The sequence below is a fragment of the Dermacentor silvarum genome, unplaced genomic scaffold (genome assembly GCF_013339745.2).
Source record: "Dermacentor silvarum isolate Dsil-2018 unplaced genomic scaffold, BIME_Dsil_1.4 Seq572, whole genome shotgun sequence".
Taxonomy (NCBI): domain Eukaryota; kingdom Metazoa; phylum Arthropoda; class Arachnida; order Ixodida; family Ixodidae; genus Dermacentor; species Dermacentor silvarum.
The window spans coordinates 42,761-60,001 of NW_023606452.1; the positions used below are offsets into that span (position 1 = coordinate 42,761).

The following is a 17,241-nucleotide window of genomic DNA, read 5'->3' on the forward strand; positions in this document are numbered from 1 at the left end:
AAGTGCGGCGAGCAAATTGCCTCTCGTTTCAACGCGACCTATAAGCGGCGAAAACACGGCGTGCGGCGGACTTTCCCAGTCGAAGATTGCTTTCAAGATAGGGCCAAGGCGATCAGATTACTGCCTGCTTCAGTCCATTGAAACCGTTCCACATGGCTTTGCTGGCGAAAATCCTTTCCTTCTGTTTGCGCCAGTCCCGAACGCAAGTTTCGGATTCTCCGAACGCCCGTGATGCGGCCCGATTTCCATCCGTCTCCGCACACATGATCACTTTCCTTTTAAATGCAGCATCATGATGGTACTTCATGTTGATAGAGCAGACGCTGAGAATGTGAAGACAGACAGTATAAGCATGTGTACTGCAGCACATGGAGGAAGCTACGGTAGCTAGGCTCGACGCGCGTGCGAGGCGGCCATTTTGAAATGCAGATGGCTATATGGTAACACAGATTTAGGGTCGTACTCGATTCTAACGTGCACGCAATTTTCGGACCTGTTTTATTGGACAAAAAGAGCGCGTTAGATTCCAGTAAATACGGTATTTGTGGCTTGAGGGGAGCGTTTGCCGTCTAGGTTGACTGCCAAACTTCCAGGCAACTGCACTATAAGCGATACGCATATACATAGAGTGCTGTGGGAAAATTAACGGGAGTCTGAAAAGACCGTATTATATCCGGTCCTGCACTATAAGCGGTTACGTTATAAGTGGTCTATACTGTACTTAAAATCATGTTTGAAAAACCAGAAACATCGTTCTTCCATTGCTCACAATTAACCAAATTTAATCTGGCATTCAGCACATTTTCTTGCCATTTTGGTTCCGCAGACTCCCTTTAACTACATTTGCAGAGTGCACCTTAGCGAACTGCTTATTTGCTTTAACCACAATGTTGCTATAACCTGCTCCGAAAGATTCACTTGCACAAAAAACAAACTTCTTCCATAACGCCAAAGATCTAAGCTGTGAATCCTACACCATGCACCATTATAACCTGGCCAAGCATGTAGAGAAAAAAAAAGTGCACACATGCACGAAAAGCCTCTTCACATACCAGTCATTTGCAGCAGCCCTTCAATAATGCACAAGAAACACAATGTGCATTCAGCTTACATAACATTATGCAGCAGTTACCTACCACTCCTTGCTGCCTAAGCATACCTGAGACATTTCAAGGGTCAGTCACAAAGGCAAATTTTACGCATCGGGGGCAATACACTATGTACATGAGTAGAAAGGAATACAAAGTCTACTTTATACAGCAACGCCTGCACCAGTCAAAACTAGGTGTGTTAAGAAGCATGGTACTTTCAAGACATCAGCTTTGCCTCACAAGTAACAGCACATAATTCCACTAAATACTATATCACACCAAGAAGCAAAGTGACAGCTTTAGCTACATTAACCTTAACTGGAGGCTTTTTATTTAGCACAACACAGATGTGAATAGCAGTAGACAAAATTGGCCACAGTCACAAGTTTTTACATTATGCCAAAAACCAAGAGACCTTTCACAGATGGTGTACCAGCAGCCAATCTTCAGAGGGGAATTAATAACTGCAGTCCACAATGCATGCCACTATTTCCAACAAAATGGGTCTTTTTTTACACAATGTTTCTTATGGTGTCCAGCTTCATGACTGTCACCTCAGCCTCATATCCTTGCTATAGTCACCCCTGTTTGTTTCCATGTTTTCGTTCTTGTTATTGTTTCGACCCCCTTACAATAATGCCTAATTGGGCGATGCAGGTTCCTGAATAAAATAAATATGGTTTTTGTGTAGGACATTACCTGTATGCAAGCATGTGAGCAAGTCAAAACACTGCAGTGTGAAATACAGTCGAACCCACTTACAACGATACCGGTTTTAACAATATATCGGTTATAACAATGAGAAGCTGCTGCACCGTCAACTTTTGTATGCTTTCTATGGTGAAATAACCTGCTTACTACAATGCCCCCATGCCGCATTATCGGTTACAATGATGAAGTCTGGCTACTGGTTGTCCGTGCCGAAAGGGAATCGAATGCGAACTCCTTGAAAAAAAAAAAAAAAATCGAGCCGTTGCACGCCGCCGCACGCTGTTTTTCATCCTTCTCCGCATCTCCAGCCTCGCGCGCCTCTCTCCCATCGCCCTTCCACTCCTCCGAACAGGACTGGGCTGGGTTGGGCTGCGCCCATAGCTCTGCGTCTATAGCTCTAAGCCGTGCCACCCTCCGAAACACGAATGGACCGCGCCACATGCTCCAATAGCATGGAGGCAGAAAAAAAATCCGTGGCTGATACAAGGGCTGATGGCGCTGGGGCATGGCAAAGCCGCAAATGTGCGACGCCAAAACGACTTAGCGTCCGCCGAAACGAAGCGACAGAGTTCACATCGCCATAGTCGTCAGTGAAAATTGTACTCGAATGACAGCAACGCCGGAACGCTTCATGCATTTAAAGCCTTTATTCTTGCGTTTACTGCCGCGCATAGCACCGCGTTTGCCGCGTGCCTTCATGACTGAGTAGTCGCCATCCATGATCGCGTCGACAGCGACCACCGGTTCGTCCGCAGTTGCATCAAACGGTAATTTCGTTTTGACTCAGTGCGCGCTTCGTCGGCGTGCCTTCAGAACCGCAGGGTCGCCGTCCATGATCGCGTCGACAGCAGCCGCGGTTGCAGCAAACAGCAATTTAGTTTTTACTCAGTGCAAAGCTGTCGAGGATGAAGAGCACCGTCTACACCGCGATGGGCGGCGACCTGACGACATTGGCGGAAAAAAAAAAGAAAAATGTCGCAGTTTCACCCGAAAGGCGAAGCATCAATTGCGATAGCAAATTAGTAGAGAGCTATACGGAGTAAGGATAGTAGTTTTATCAGCTGTATAAATTTGGACATGTAGCACCAGCAATGCGCAGAACTGTTGTCGACGCCATCGACGTTTTTGCCCACGTTCGCACTGAACGCGCGCGGCGTTGGTGACTGTTGCCGGTGCCTCTGGCAGCGGCTCGGAGGTTTTCGACAAGATCAGAACGGGACACGTCGGCGTTTTGCCCACATTCGCACCGAATACGTGCGACATTGATGACTGTTGTTGGTGCCTCTGGCGGCGGCTCGGAGGTTTTCGACGAGATCAGAACGGGACACTCATCGAGAAGCGTCAGAAGTCTTTAGCACCTTCTTGCCTCGCAGCATTTTTATATAAATACGCATTTGGTGCTGCAGCTAAACGTCGCCTCCCCTCCCTCCCTCCCGTCCCCCCACGGCCTTTTGACGGAAGAAGTTGCGTTTGCTCTCCACCGTGCGTTCACTGCCTGTGAAAGCGCGCATCCCTCGTGCACTTTCACTCGCACGTACATCACACGGCGTGGCGATGATTTCATCGCTGTTGGAGTTCATACGGAACCTCATGGCGACGGCGGAAATCCGCTTGGAGTGTTCATGTAATTGCTATCGCAATAATAATCGGGATGTGCGTGCAGTAGTGAAAAGCGTGGCTCAGATGAAGACGCGCGCCGCGCTGTGAAAGAAGTCACGAGGCCTTCGCCGCTGCGAGCGCTAATCAGTCACGAGATGACGAGAATTGCAGCTTCCGCACTGCTCTTGCGCAAAACAAACACGATTCTGCTGATTCATTCAGTAAATAAATAATAGCGTATTGACATAGAAAGCATTTGTTTATTATTTTCTTGATACCCTCGGTAATTCGACATTCGGTTAATTCGGACATTTTTTCGGTCCCGTGAAAACCAAATTAACAAGGTTTTACTATAGCAGTGCCATTCTTGAACGCCGACAGCAGCGGCTTGTTACACACGATCGGAGCACGCAGGAAGCAGAGTTACACAGTTAAACGAGTCAACACAATCAGCAGCCGGATGTAGCAAGGTGGTAGGGAGGGGCACTGGCCCGCCACTATAGTTTTCTCACAACAGCTCTGCCATCCCCCTATTTTGATTTTTTTCATGTAACCTGGTTATAATAATTATTGGTTATAACAATGGAATTTTCATGGTACTTGAATATTGTTATAGGTGGGTTCAACTGTATGTGAATATAGATCAAGCTCAATGAAGCTTTGCTTATTGTCTTGATGCTCAGGGACACACAACTGCAGATAAGCTAAAACCGACAATAGCAGTCCACACATAAGCAGAATACGCAGCTGAACTACGTTATCAGGTGGACTCTTATGCAACGTTATGCATTCGGGTAATTAAAGGCTGTTGCTGAGCCAACTGGTGTAATGTAACGATGATTGCAGTCAAACTGATTCAATAAATATCAGCCTAGCAAAGTTTTTCTAAAGAATTCAATGAAAACAGAAAAAACGGGCAGTGGAAAAAAAAAAGAAAAAAAAAGTGCCACTCTTTTTCACGAGAAATAGCCTGCTGTTAAACTCATCTACTACAACAGCAGCAGGCATTTTAAGCTTTTTTTTTATAGAGGCTTTCTTTTAACTTGAAAAGGCAGCAGCACGAAAAGAAACACGGACAGACGAGACGACAAGGACGAGCGCTGTCTCCTCTCCGTCCGTCTTTATTTTGCGCTACCGCCTTTTCAAGTATGTACCAACACGCCCAATTGGCCGTATTGCTTTTTAACCAAGTAATTTTGCACTATAGATTGTTTTACAATGTCTGTCCATTGAACAGACACTCCCAGAGCCTCTGCGAAAGTGATGTATGGATAAGAACATTGTTAGTGCGTGCAATGGGCACATTCTTTTTATGCCCAAGAGATGTGCAGAAAAATACAATTAGGAACACTCGTGAAGCTCTGTAAGCCGAGGGCAGCAAGTGAATCTGGTACTGTTTGGATGACTTTCATGACCTGCATAATGGTGACCAGGGATGAAAGACAGCAAATTAAATAGCACAGTGAAAGCTCGTTAATTCGACCGCCGTTAATTCAGAAAATCGGTTAGTTCAACCTGCGCGCGTGGTCCCTACAATTATTTACAGGAGTCTATGGAGTGGAACTCTCGTTAATTCGGCAAAATTTTAGCGTGCATCGGTTAATTCGACCTAGCATCGCAGCCTGCGAGCTCGCCCAGTCGCGTTGGTCTTGGCATCGACTGCATCGACTGAAAAATGACGCGTAGGCCTACCGCATGGTCATCAGCATCATCCGAAACGGGCAGATGTATAGGCTAGGTGGCGCAAGCTGCCGCCCGTACAAAGGGTTAAGCCACTAACCATCCACCCATCTGGAGAGCAAGGTTGGTGGCGAAGATATTTTTAGCAGTCGTGTCGCAAATATCTCTATCTTATAGAGATATTTATTTAGATATTATTTATATAAAGTCTCGCTTTGGCGTGTATCGTCGTTTTTGCATGTTCCTTGCATGCTTCACCAGGTGTGTTTACTGTGCAGCTTTCGAGTGCATAGCGCGCAGTGCTTGCGCGCCTCGCTATCACATGCTGCTGCGATGGCAACACCAGCAAAGCGGCCGAAGTACCAGGCAAAGGACTTAGCCATGAAAGTGGAAATACTGAAAGCGCTCAAGAACGCCACGACCATCAAGCCACGCCTTTTCCATCACGCCACGACGTGATGGAAAAATATGGCGTGAAGAGAACAACCCTGGCCATGTACATCAAGAATGAGAGCGACATCATGGAGGCATTCGACAGTGCGTCCTACAGTGACAAAAGAAAACAGCTGCGGACAGCGGCTCATCCGGAACTCGAAGATACTGTACTGAGATGGATCAGAAATGCGCGTGAATTGCCAACCTCCCTGTGAGTGGGCCTCTAATTTGTGCCCAGGCTGAGAGGTACGTCGCGAAAATGAACATTAAAGAGTTTAAAACTTCCGAAGGTTGGTTTGTTCATTTCAAAAGCCTCCACAATCTTACTTTTAAGAGTGTGTGTGGCGAAAGAGCTGCCGTGGACGAAGGCATGATCGAGGAGTGGTGAAACATTGGGCTTCCTGAACACTTGGCTACGCTCGAATGTATTTAACGCCGACGAAGCAGTGCTATTCTTTAAAGCACTGCCAGATAAAACTACCACTTTCAAAGGTGACACCTGCATAGCACGGAAACGAAGCAAGGAAAGGGTTACTGTGCTACTTGCCACCAACATGACGGGAACAGAGCGTTTGCCGCTCCTGGTCATTGGGAAGGCTCAGAAATGTTTCAAGAACGTGAGGCGCCTTCCGGTGTATTACCAAGCCAACAAGAAGGCTTTGATGACGTCGGGCATATTTCAGTCCTGGATCCGTCAGCTCGACCGGCATTATGGAGCGGAGAAACGGAAGGTCCTCATGGTTGTGGAGAATTGCAGTGCTCATTGCAAGATGTCCAGCCTGGTGTGGATCAAGCTCGTGTTTCTACCACCGAATGCAACCGCAGCCCTTCAGCCGATGGACCAGGGCATAATTCAGTACATTAAATGCAAATACAGAAAGAACGTATTACAGTGCATGCTTCTGTGTATGGAAGGTGAGAAAAAGTATGACCTTACACTCCCCAGCACTCTGAATATTCTGTGTATTCTGTTAATATTCTGAATGGGCCAAAACACCTGCTGCTGTCATCGCAAATTGCTTCCGGCATAGCGGGTTTGTGCAACCGAACTGTTGCACAGAGGAACTGCCAATCGAAACAGCTAATGCAACTGAAACCACAGAAGACTAATCTGTTTCAATGATGTCTTGCCTCCTGCTGTGCTACTCGCTGATTACATATCCATCGATGATGGTGTCGTCGTTGTCGGGCAGCTGACCAAGGAAGAAATAATTCAGAACGTGATAGGCGTCGACAACGACGATTGGTCGGAAGGTGACAATTGTGACCAACTGCCCCTACCACCGAACCGCACGGTAAAAGAAGTCGCAGAAGCCTTGTCCGTGCTGGAGGACTTTTGTGAGCAAATTCCGCATGGTGCGTGTGCCACGGAGCATCTGACAGCTATTAGAGCTATTGTTGCTGCTCAAGTTCGGCCGAAAAAACAGATAAGATTACAAACTTCTGTGACAAATAAAGGTACGATGCCGGGGAGAATTTTGCGTTTTTGTTGTTCATTCGATATTTCGACAATTGGATAATTCAACAAATTTTCGCGATCCCACCAGTGTCGAATTAACGAACTTTTACTGTAATTGGCGCATGCATGCAATTCACAAATGCTGATGTTAGCATGGCAGTGTGATGCCCTTTCTTTTTTTTCACAATGGTGTGCTTTGCACATTGTCCCATTTATACAGGCACAATTTTCAGTGGACTATTTCAGAATAGCGTGGCCAAGGGGCATATAAAGTACACCCTTGCAGTGAGAGCATACAATGAGCGAGTCACCATTAGGCACGAGAACGGGATGATGGGAAAAAAATGCAGTGAGCACTCATTGGTGTTTGACCTATTTCTGGATTGGTGGTTTCATCATGATATGCACGCAATGTTAGTAAGACCGGCACAATAAGAAGCTGGCAAATGTTGGTGTTTGAATACCATTTGCATGGAGGACAGCAGTGGATGAGACATTCACTAGCTGGCATATTTTAACAGTACTAAGGAGATTCTGCTGACAACTCGGGGAAGTCCGTCAGTTGTGCAATGCTAGATTTAGCAACTCTGAAGATTTGAATAGGAGGTTGACTTGCAACACAGAAACACATAGACAGTCTGTCAAGTCGAGAAGCTAAACACTCCGTGTGTCATTACGGCCTCTCAATTACCGTAGTTTCTGCACCATGCATCATTCCATCCATGCCTGGTGCATAAAAAAATCTAACTGCTCTTGTCTTTCCATATTGTTCACATTTATAGGGCACTAATCATGAAAGAAGTGGACATCAACATTCAAAAAGCAATATTTTGATGGATGACAAGCCTCTGCAAACCATGCACCTAGGAGGAAGCAAAGCATTACTCTTTAACACTATTTCTTTGAGATTGGCTGCTTACATAGATAAGAAGCTGTACTGCAAAGCTTAGATATAGACTCTCATATTATTATTGTCTCCAAAAAGCATTAACAACAAAAATAATGCCAAGGTCCTACTAACACAAGTTTCCCTCAAAATCACGTAGCCTCGTCCCACTACATTACAATATGGACTCAGCAGCTGCGAGGTGGTAGTATGAACAAAAGCCTTGGATTGCAACTTGCATTGTCAGTACAAGTGTTGAAAATGAAATGTCACTTTCTGCTAATCAACAAGGCAACTAAATGCTATGACATGATAAGGAGACTGCCATTACTAATGACAACCTCTGCCACTGCGAGCTGCTGTTATGAAGGCTGGCAGGTTACAAGTCTGCTTCTGTACATCATGTCCGGCTGGTTCATAAAATTGCACGTACTCTCCCAGCAGCTAATTTACAGCATTGTAGGGCAAATTCTGCTAGCAACAATGCACGGATGGACCCCTTGCCGCATGTAAATTCAAAGGCGTTGTTCTACAATTTTACCAGTCATGGCACAGTACATAGCTAACAACCAGTGTATGACATGAAAACATCAGTGACGTTGCTAGAGGCACCACGACTCCCGCCCTTAATAACTGTTAACTCTTTTGTGCATTGCCCCATCCTCTCCTCAAAACTAGGTAAAGTGAGTGCCAGCTGATGAGGAAAGTATGATTGCGACTGCTCACTGCCATGAACTACTTAAACAGCTACAGCCATTTTACAGACATCTGTGCCCATGGACACTTTCAGTGACTGCAGTGCACTTTTAATTTCATTTGAGTTCTACATTTGAATCACAGTAGGTGCACAGACTGAAAAAGATGCGTCTGCAGTTTTCATGCAAAATGGCCACACTGGCTTCAATATCCCAGCCAAACTGCTACATCCCTCTGCCTTTAGGGCAAAAAGGAGAGGACACAGTTTATGGAAGTTTCTGAGGCGTTGCACACCAGGCAAAGAGGGATCCTTATGCCCCTGCAACTGAACTGCAATGCTGATGGACAAACCATGGGGCAGGGCACTGACAGTAAGGAAAGCCAGGGGGCCAACTCTGGGACTGGCAGTACACACACTTCAGGCATTGCAGAGGGCTCGATTACATCTATGAACAGGAACTAGCCTTGGTGGGCAACTCTACCGCAGGCTGGTGACGTATGTGTAGATATCCTCGGGAGGCACCTTGCAGACGCAAAAGGTGAATGGGGAAGCATCGTGGCCTTCACGCAGACTACGCTGACGCAGCTGCCGCCACTCTTCTAGCACCCGTGTGTAGCGAAGCACCTGATTGGTCTTGTTCATCTCCATAGAAACCCTCAGCAGGCCCCGGTAGTCATACTCCAGACCACTGTATGCCTCTCCGAACAGTTTTGTTCCTGCAGCCAGAGAAAACGTGTGTGCAGTTCAGATTACAAGAAGAAAGCACACTTTTTCCTGGTGGCACGGGCCGTTCAACAGGACTATTGTGTACACCTGTCACAATGACATGGCAGTTACAGCATTCTGCTGCTGATAGCAAGACCTCGTGGCTTTTGTTTTCTGGGCACACAATGATGGTGGTGGAATGCATACCGGCCAACTTTTATGTTTTTATCACAGAATGCTAATTTTTGTAATATGTTTACAATTATCATGGTGACAACAATAACTTTATGATTTTCAATTTATGTACAGTTATTTGCAAAACTGAATTTAAAGAAAGTGGTAGAACGCCCGCCTCGGCTGCGGGAGGCTGTGGGTTCGATTCTCACCGCCGCCGGGCACCCACTGGTTCAAAAGGGTACAAGCGTACCCCGGCCTGGCGTTCGGCTTCCTTCAGGGGTGATACGCTTGGGAAAGGAGCCTGCGCCCTGAATTCCCGTCGAAACCAACGTGAGCACGGAAATCAAGTGATGTCTGTGGCGCTCCCATGGCGGCCATTTCCCATGCGGCGCCCCAAGCACCTATTGAGGTGGGGACGCCTTTGGGTTGAGGTCAAACACCCCTTTCCAAGCGTTGAGGTCCCATAATGGCCGAGCACCAGGCCAGGAGCGCGCTTGTACCTATTTTACCGGTAGGTACCCGGTGGCAGCACTTGCCTCCCACAGCCGCGGCGGATGCTCGTCTACAAGGCCGTCTGTGGTTGGACAAGAGGCGCCCAGAGACAACAGCTGAAATCTCTATTGGGCCCTCTTTCGAGATGTGTACCCCCACGACAGCCGAGCACCAGGCCAGGGGACATCTCTACCCATTAGAAAAACCGGTGGGTTCCCGGCGGCACCGGGATTTGAACTCGGTACCTCCCGCATACGAGGCGGATGCTCTAACGCTAGGCCATCGCTGCGGTCTAGCAGCGATGGCCTAGCGGCTATAAAATTTTTATAGCCCAACATTTCGGGCCAACTCGATTCCATGGACCCTACCTGCAGCAGCAGAGAAGCAGCCATTATTTCAGCTGCTGTTACGTGAATATCTTGTGAATAAATTTTACGAGTATTTTTCTTACGAGTATTTCTAGCATGCCTGTTCCTGCGTCCCTCCAGAACAAGTCTGCAATTTAAACAGTCAACATCCTGAGTAATAAAACAATTTTTAGTATTTTTCACCAAGTTTTACCATTTTTTGGCTTCGACAGTACTATTTTTTATAATTTAGGGTTGGCAGGTCTAGGAGTGCAAAAATGCCTGTGTGCCCAGTTTTAAGTGCACCACAAATTGGTTGAAATAACCTGGAGCCCATTGCAGTGCACCTCCAAAATTTCAGACGCTCTCTGCACATAGTGGACCTGCCACCGGGTGCGCTCATCTCCCTTCTACCACAGCTGCTACCTACACCACTACTTAGTAAAGTTGGATGAAGGCCCCATGGGACACTCAGCCAGTACTCTGGCCTTGCCTTGGTTCACACATTCATATTCAAGGGGCTATGCTACACACCTCACGACCGGCATCTTCATGATCACCTGGTGCACATAGAGTGGCGATGCACGCCAAGCATCACAACAAATAAATGTTTTCTCTCTCAGACTATGACGCACCTTTAGAACATAGAGCCCAACAAGCCCACTAAAAAAATGTCAGATTTACTATTGTAGTCTATGTTTCGCAACACACATGTAACCAAACAGGACTGTGTGGTAGAGGCTTATAACAAACAGACAGTAGTGATCGCAAGTGCTTCGTAGTTATACACAGTGATAACAATAGTAGTGGCCTCACTATGCCACAAGCACAATGAAAACTGTGCATGCGAGACAAGTGTCACACTTGCTGCCTCAGGCAATAAAGTCACAGGATTACAAAAGTCCAGCAAGGAGAAAGAATTGACTTTCTAATTTTCAGCACCAAAATTAAACCCCGAGAAAACTCTTCACTTGCCAGAGCAACAAGCCACTGCTGCCACACCCTACAGCAAGAAAACGAATCTTTAAGTCTACTGCATATGCCTGCTTATGGTACATTTAATTAAATAGTTCCTACTGCACTTGCACTTGGACTGCAATGATGCATAGCCTGCTCACAATTGCAGCCAGAGAAAGCCTGCCCAAGCCAGACGTTCCGTAATTTGCCAGTACTTTCAGAGGCCACAAGCATAAACATGTCAGCGTTACTTTTATCATAAACAAACATGGTGGACACAAAACTTGGCGTGCACACTCATAGCTGCCATCATGGCTCACAATGTGCGAACAGTGGAAGCTGCGGCAGCCGTGTAACCAAACTTTGCAACTCTCAGGGCTCTTAGCTGGAGCATGGCACCATGAATGAACCAGGCGAATGTGTTACTAGCGCTCAATTTAGGTAAAATGCACCATGAGAGCATTCAAAGGCGACAAGTCGAATGTGTTGTTTAGCACCAACGCAGCGAATCTCCCTGTACTTGCAATTTATAAGCAAAAAGGCGTAATGGCCTCTGGCAAACTCACCAATGGCAATAGAACGGAGGTAGAGGTGCTCAGCCTGCTCATAGAGCTTCATGTCATAGTTGTAGAGCGAAGCTAGGTGACCGACCGACAAGGCCACCTCGTAATCCTCAGGCCCAAGTAGTCTCTCTTTGATGTCAATGGCCTTCAGATGCATCTCTTCCGCCTCCTGAACAGCATTGAGACCTTCCACCTTCACATTTACTTGTCAGAACAACTACACCAACAAAAAATGATGCATGAACGTAGGGTTCAGTGTACGTGGCAACACAAGGATATATATAGTACTGTACTGTCCAACCTCGACATAACAGTGTCATACTCCTGAAGTAAAAATTACTTTGCAGGTTCCTAGACCTAGAACAATCCTGGTGGATGGCATCTTGTAACTAAACATTTAGTTACAACTTAGTTACAATTTCCATTAAGCCAAGAAATGGCCAATAACATACATAGCGCAATATGGTGGAAATGCAGCATGGATGACATTTGTAAACAAATGCAAGACCTTCATATTTGCATTTACCCCATCATGGTCAGTATAATAAAGTCTACTGCTTGTCGAAGACTTCTCCCAAAGTCCTCCCATTGTTCCTGTTCCACACGAACCACGCCCACATCAGACCAGCTAATTTACAATCTTCTCTAGTTCTCCGCAATCTTAAGTACATTTCCCTTCCCTTGTCACCCCCCCCCCCAATTCTGTTTTACACAAACAAACCAGTGGTTATCAGCACTCCATTTAATCAGCATGAATGTCATAAAGTGTTGTCTTCAAGGCGAAGCTTATTTCTCCTACAATCTTGGGTTTCGCGTCCTTCCATGCTGTCTCGCTAAGTAGAACGCATCAAACTGGCTCATATGTATAGTAGCAGGAAATTAACCCACAATATAGTGCCAGTGAACACGTGTACAGCACATTAATGTTAAATACAGCATCAAACCTGTACCTACAATGTAGGCATATATAGCTATCTAATGCACACACATTTAATTGAATGGTGCCTCAGCACTAAGTATGGGCTCATTCTTGGCCAATCCTGCAGAGTGATGTGAAAAAAAAAAAAAAAAATTGCCACGGGATATTGTTTGAATCTAATACCAAATATTCTGCAACTTCTATACAACGTAACAGAAAGGTAGCACGGAGCACCTTGGGAGGGTAAAGGGGTAGAAAAAAGGCTTATTTTATTCACATTATTTGAAAGTAGTAGTGCCACTCACGACAACATGTCTGGCCAATCGGGCAGCTTGTAAACGAGCAACAACTAACGCAATCATATATAGCGCACCATGACAATGATAGTAATGAAACAAAAGAACAGTCCATCATCAGATTCATGTCGAGTGCCATTTTCATTGAAAGTGCCCACACATCGGTTTAAAGGGATGCAAACATGGTGAGATTGAGCAAATAAGAAATTTATCTGCTTAAGTTAAAAAGACTAATTTGTAGGCTGTGTAAAGGTGAAGCATCCTGATTGAATTACTAGATATTACAGAAGTTAACTTCTCCATGAATTCGCACAAGAACTGCCGCCTCAGAGCAGTAACTGCAGCTCTTCTGCCAGCAGGTCATTTGGAACATTCACAACTTACCTTGCTCTCTTTCTCTGTAGACTCTGATAAGTGTTGTTATACAGTTGACCTTGTTATTATATAGAAGTTGAATCCGACAAGAAAATACCTTTGCTACATCCAATACTGTATTTGTTATACACATATATTCATTGCACACTAATATCCACATAAGACATTTCAGATTTACTTTGTTATACCAAATAAATCGCTATATTTATGTCGTCATATTCAGGTTGGACTGTAGTACTAGTACCTTATATTCAAGTAGAAATGAATATTTGAAAATATCACATTCTCAATCACATCTTATCACATCTGCTTGAATTGAATAGCGATTCACATTCAGTTCTGAATACAGTTAAACCTAGATATAATGAAATTAACAAATTCCCGAAAGACTTCGGTATGAAGAGGATTTCGTAATATGCAGGTTCGGCATGAAAATTCGAAAAAGAAACACTACCGTATTTACTCTATTCTAATGCGCCCTCGATTGTAACGCGCACCTGTTTTCCGTGACCAAAAGAGAGGGAAAAAAAATCCTTTACAGTACTGCGCACCTCACGCTTTCATACAGAAATACAACTATCGCTCAAAACTTACTCCCAATACATTAAAGTTGCGATGAACAAAAACATCCCAGTTTCGCCCGAAAGGCAAGCATCGATTGCGACAGAAAATTAGCAGACAGCTATACGAAGTAAGGATAGTACTAGTTTTATCGGCCGTATAAACTTGTAAACATTCACTGTTTAACTAAATTGGTAGACTAATGCCTAAGCACACGTACTACAGCACATGGTCGGAGCTACGGGAGCTAGGCTCGAAGTGCATAGGAGGCGGCCATATTGAAATGCAGATGGCGATATGGTAGCACAAATTTAGGGTCGTACTCGATTCTAACGCGCAGGCAATTCTTGGACCCGTTTTATTGGAAAAAAAAGTGTGCATTACATTCGAGTAAATACGGTCTGCATCCCTGACCGGGTCGAGGGATGCAGGCCCGCCTCACGCACGCTCGCACACGTGTGCTTGCTCTCGACTTGCAGTTGCCGTGAATTTGAGCGTGCCAAGCGCGAGGCCGCCGCTTGGCATTCCGTCGCAGGGGAGAAGGTGCTTCCGGTTGCTGCTCGCACAAAAATTACAAAATTTTTGGGCGAAATCTCTAGGTTGTCGGTGAGAAAAATTCGTTATTTCAAGGGGGGTCTCCCGCTGCCACTTCGTTACGTAGAGGTCTCAAATATATGTGCTTCTATGGAGTAATGGCGGGGAATAGAAAAACTTCGTTATATCCAGGAATTCGTTATATGGAAGTTCGTTATAAGCTGGTTAAACTGTATTTATACACCCCTACAAAATGCCAAATTCTAAGCTGCCTTAAATAATAAAATACATGCCATGTAACGAAAGAAAAAGCTATTGAATTATGTCTCGAAAAACCTAAGATGAAACAAAACCATGTTGAATCTCACAATGCACACATTCTGCTTCTCCAAGACGACAGTTCCCAAACAATCCACATGGCTGTGCTTTATACAGTCGAACCTCGTAATATAGAACTCGCAATAAAATGCCTCTCAGTTCGATTTAGGGCATAATTCAATATAAGCCTGCTAAAAAATTGGATGTCAAAAAAGCACATAACATTTATAAAAGCACTTTACTGATGAAAATACTAGCTTAGTTTCGCATGAAACAGTCCTGTATCTTCTCCTGCTTGAGCGACTTTACTGCCAGCGACAGCATGCATTTCTTCACATTGTCCATGGAGTCAGAACAGCTGAGGCCCCAACCTTCCACATTTGCACAGAAGGGCTGGATTAGTGCGAGTGCACCAGTCACCTCAGAGGATGTGGGCAAAGGATCCTCATTGCTTTCCTCATTGTGCCCGCTTTTACCGGTACGATGTCAGCAATGTAGTCCTCAAGGCGCAAACACAATGAGCAAGAAAAGCAGCATGGCAACTTGTACTTGCACAACGAGAGCACAAGAGCCTCTGATTGGCTGTCTGAGCAAGCGCAGCAGGTGGGCCAGGATCATTTTTTGCATGGGGGTGCTGACGGCTCACCCTACACGGTCACAGTAGAGAGAACGGGTGGATAGAGCCACCCATGCGTGGCCGGGTTAAACCACTGTTGGGGTATGTCGGTGAGTTTCCCTGCCGCCGCGAGGGAAAGCCAACTTCTGGGGGCTCTTTTACGCCACTTGATGTTTGATATATTGGGAGTCGCTGCTGTTTTTGTTCAATATAATCGTAATTTGTGCTATATATTCTCATTTTAACTACAGTCGCCGACCGATTTTCCGAACTTCGCAGGGACCGAAAAATAGTCTAAAAAATCCAACAGTCCAAAAAACTCGTTCACACTAAAAAATAAGATTTATTAGGCTTAGAGTGGCATAAAAAAATCTTTAATAATGCCCTGCCTCGTACTACGCTTGGAGGTGATCAGATTTGCTCAGATTTGCGCAAGACTGACATCGTCTCCGCACACAGAAGACAAGAGCGTCACCGCGTTGGCTGATCTCTGCTACTGAGACTGAAAAAACGAGCCCCGTTACTTCGCACGTGACCTCCGCAATCAGCTCCGGCAGCACGTCATTCGCTCCGGCCTTCCCATTCGGCAGGACCTTGAATAAAGTTGATTTCATTCATTCATTCCCATTCCGCGCGTAGCCCAGCGGAGAAGTGTAATCTTGCTAACTCTGTAACGGCTCAGAAACGGCGCGTTGCCAGAGCTGATCGCGGAGGCTACGCTTCGCACGACTTGGTTCTCGCAAAGGCACAGGAGGTGGCACTGATCGCACAAACGCGAAGCCGCACACATATCCGAGGCACGCACACCACGTGTAAAATAGCAACCGAACTTTAAAAATAATAATAAGAAGAAACAGATTTCAAAAAGTGATTATGACGATAGTGCTGACTGAATAAAAGAAAAAAGTGCCGTCCCCTGGAGCATTTTGTCAGCTAAGGAAGAGCAGGTATGGCCTCTGAGACGGGAGAATAGGGTGCGCTCTCTTGCGTCTCCCAATTTTGGAGGCTATACAGCGGGCCACTGGAAGCCAAGCCTAGACAAGCTAGCGGAAAATCCAACATGGCGGCCTCCAAGACCGGGTAGTGTGGTTTGGAACGAGCGATTTAGTCCGGAAAATCGAACTTAGAAGCCTAAATTCGTCCGAAAAATCGGTCACGAAAATACATCAGCTCTACGGGAACCCTGACGGTGCATTTATGAAGTCCAGAATATCCAGTAAGTCCGGATTTTCAGAGTCCGAAAAATCGGTCGGCGACTGTATACCGTGTTCAGAAACTGTTCTTTGTACAGGATAATTCAAAGTAAACTGGGACGATATAGTCGGGTTCGACTGCACAAGCCAAAGAGGAAACTTTCAAACGTGGTGCTTATCTCACACTGCTAATGCATCATGATGTCAGTGTTTGTAATGGGTCATGGCAACACAACAAATGGGCACATTTATACATGCCTTGAAGCGTCGCATCGACTGGTAGAGACGACCAAGGTTTCCATAGTGCTTGGCTGTCTGAACGTTCATCTCCCCAAAGGCCTGGCATGAGAGGCGCAGTGCTGACACGTGTAGATCCAACGCTTCCTGCAGCAGCCGCATCTCTTGCTCCTTGTCGGTGTTGTCAATGGCTATCTCCTCCAGGATCAGCGCTGCATGCAAAACATTTCCTTCTGAAGAACACTAAGCATTGTGTGCGTCTGACTAGACAGTGCATTGTAAAAAACTACATTGCTGCAGGATCGAAAATGACAAGAACTCATAAAAAACACTGTATTTTTTATTTACGCAAATTACTGAAATAGGTCAGTAAAGCGAACCTATGATAAATTT

At 45.6% G+C, this 17,241-nt stretch overlaps 1 protein-coding gene across 1 annotated transcript; it reads right to left on the reverse strand.

The window, feature by feature from the left end:
• Nucleotides 1-6,451: 6,451 nt before the first annotated feature.
• Nucleotides 6,452-17,123, reverse strand: LOC119435251 (amyloid protein-binding protein 2). The gene is made up of 3 exons (XM_037702164.2): nt 16,870-17,123; nt 11,803-11,968; nt 6,452-9,274 (listed from the first exon to the last, which is right to left on the reverse strand). The coding sequence occupies exons 1-3, from the start codon at nt 17,008-17,010 to the stop codon at nt 9,036-9,038; spliced, it is 546 nt and encodes a 181-aa protein (XP_037558092.1). The 5' UTR covers nt 17,011-17,123; the 3' UTR covers nt 6,452-9,035.
• Between the last annotated feature and the right edge of the window lie 118 nt (nt 17,124-17,241).

Bases quoted from the DNA above. Each gene is read 5' to 3' on its own strand.
- LOC119435251 (XM_037702164.2), bottom strand. From the start codon at position 17,010: ATGCGGCTGCTGCAGGAAGCGTTGGATCTACACGTGTCAGCACTGCGC. The intron at 11,969-16,869 runs GCATGTATAAAT...AATGCTGTTCAG, and splicing joins AGTCGATGCGACGCTTCAAG to GAGGCGGAAGAGATGCATCT. The intron at 9,275-11,802 runs GTGAGTTTGCCA...CTCTGGCTGCAG, and splicing joins CCTCCGTTCTATTGCCATTG to GAACAAAACTGTTCGGAGAG.